The sequence below is a fragment of the Aplysia californica genome, unplaced genomic scaffold (assembly GCF_000002075.1).
Source record: "Aplysia californica isolate F4 #8 unplaced genomic scaffold, AplCal3.0 scaffold00337, whole genome shotgun sequence".
Taxonomy (NCBI): Eukaryota; Metazoa; Mollusca; class Gastropoda; order Aplysiida; family Aplysiidae; genus Aplysia; species Aplysia californica.
In genome coordinates this window covers 813,697-816,016 of record NW_004797607.1, presented here as the reverse complement: position 1 = coordinate 816,016, position 2,320 = coordinate 813,697, and the positions used below count along the sequence as shown (strand labels likewise).

General features: G+C 43.9%; 1 protein-coding gene across 1 annotated transcript in view; it reads left to right on the top strand.

Annotated features, from left to right (window-relative positions):
* Positions 1-240: 240 nt before the first annotated feature.
* Positions 241-2,320, top strand: part of LOC101845014 (tubulointerstitial nephritis antigen-like) — a gene marked incomplete at its 5' end in the record, with an annotated part of 63,484 nt that continues 61,404 nt past the window's right edge. Inside the window, 1 exon segment of the mRNA XM_013085038.2 lies at positions 241-963. Within this exon segment, the coding sequence (XP_012940492.1) occupies positions 582-963 (382 nt within the window).

Here is a 2,320-nt window from a genome sequence, read left to right as displayed (position 1 = left end):
GTTAACCAAGACATTAATAATGGCAGCAGCAACAGCATTATCCCCACCGATAAGAAGAACAAGAAAAACGAGGTTATCAGTTGGGGGGAGCAAGCAAACCAACATTTTCACGCAAAAATATGCTATACATAATGTTTAAATATCTACCTTTCTGCATTTAAAAAATCGAACCATCTCGTCAAAACACTACTTATATTTTTAACTTTATAAAATATTTTGTTTTTGTTTTTCTGTTTCCAGGTGACCAGAGGTTCGTTGCCCAACCTAAACCTCAACCTTCCGTCTGAGTTGTCAGTGTTTGCTGTGGAAACACTGTAGTGACAAATCATAACATATCGGGCCTCCATAATGACCTTCCTCTGGCCGTGCTTGACCTGAGACATAAAACAGTACGAGACAAAGATCTTCTTCACTTCTGAGTGCACCATCCATAACGTAGCTACGACTCTGTCCTCAAGTCAGATCTATGACTCCTCCTAGATTGGTGGCAATGTCGTGACCGTTCGAAGCGGAAGTAAGCCAGCCATAATTCATCTATTTATAGAACCACCAGTATTGTTTTCACGTCCACCTGAGCAAAAATGGCACTAATCACTCTAGACCGATCTATATCATCGCGGTCTTTCTCATCGCCTCTATCATCGAATCTCCGAGCTTTCATTGTAATAGTGCAGATTACCATTTTGTTGACTTGCCTCCCCCTTGCCTCGGGATTTTTTGGAGAGTGGGGTCCTGATCTTGAGGGCCCCTGGTGCGCAAAGAGGCCCCTCGACTCTCAATGCTGTGACGGTCGGGACGACTACTGTGGCGTCCCCATCCTGGGCACGGAATGTTATTGCGACATCTTCTGTAACGAGACGGCTTACGACTGCTGTCCGGACTACTGGCAACACTGCCACGGTCACTTCAGGCCCACCACCACCCCCAGGCCCACCACACTGCCCACGCCGCGGCCCGTCAGGGGTGAGTACATCATTTTTAAGTTGTTTTTACGCCCCCATCGACACAATTGAGTTCATACAGAACTCGGGCTTCGACCCTTCGTACCTGACAGGGCTAACCAGGGCTGAGAGGGACACAAGGCACAGCGTCCCAACAGAACGACCGAGATATTCGATAAAAATTTATTCTCCCCTCCCCCCCCCCTCGGGAATCGAACTCGAATCTCCTGTGTGTTACAGCGAAGGGCCTGACCGGTACACCACAGACGCCGGTGGTGAATACATTGCATGTCAATATCTACACAATATGAATGCTCGTAGATGTCTGGTGCTATGGGCGAATGTTTGTGGTCTTTGGTTATGCAATAACATGTGAAGGACACAAAGGAAGAATAAGACTTCATGTCAGTTTTTGGATAATGTTGAGTTGGGACATGGGTTGGAAAGTGTTTATGCACCTCCTCTGGCCCATCTTACTGTCCAGGGCTAAGACCTGATGAGTCGCCCAAAATCAGGCTTGGAAAATAAGCTGTACTATGGACCAAAAAAACATGGACAGTCAAGCGTTTCATTTTTTTTTTCTTAAAATGTCAAACTGTAACATCCCTTGTCTTTCCCTTATTCCCTTCATGTTTTTTTTAAATACAACATTTGGGCGAACAGCTTTCGATTTAAGTGGAAGGTTGATTTTGCAGGACTGAATGTAGACTTGAATGATGGAATGGATTCTTAAACTATTGTTCTTGAGCGTGGTTGGGGAGACCGAAGCTTTCAAATGAGGGGCGGGGTTCAGAGTCAACATTTAATATATTTTTTTCAGTTTAACTTTTCTGTTGTTAACCGAATATACGAGTCAACAGTATTGTTGGCGTTTCCGTTGGCCCGCCTCAAAATGGCACGTACATAATAATATTAATATTGAAATATGCTGTAACACGTTACCATCATGCCAATTATCTTGAAACAGAAGACGGTTAACTTCCTCTGTATCTGAATGCATTAATGCAGCCACATGGCCCACCGCTTGTCAAAAAGGACATTTTGATAGTACATTGAATTTGCGGTCTAGACTAAAATGAACGTAGAAGAGGTGAACATCTGTAACGTTATGCTCCCCCATATTGTGCTGTTGCAATAGGTAGCAGAATGTTCGTACATTTCTCCAGTCTCGGTCAGTGGACGAGTGGAGAAGAACCACTGTGAATAATAATATTACTGCGAAAGTGCATATCAGATTAAAAGGGGAATACGCGTAGAATGTATTTAATATGTTAATAGCTGAACATTTTAAAGGTGGTTGGTAATAAGAGGCCGTTTTGACATAATTGAATGACCATTAATTGGGAGTATGCAGGTGCAGGGGATTGGGATTTGGGGGG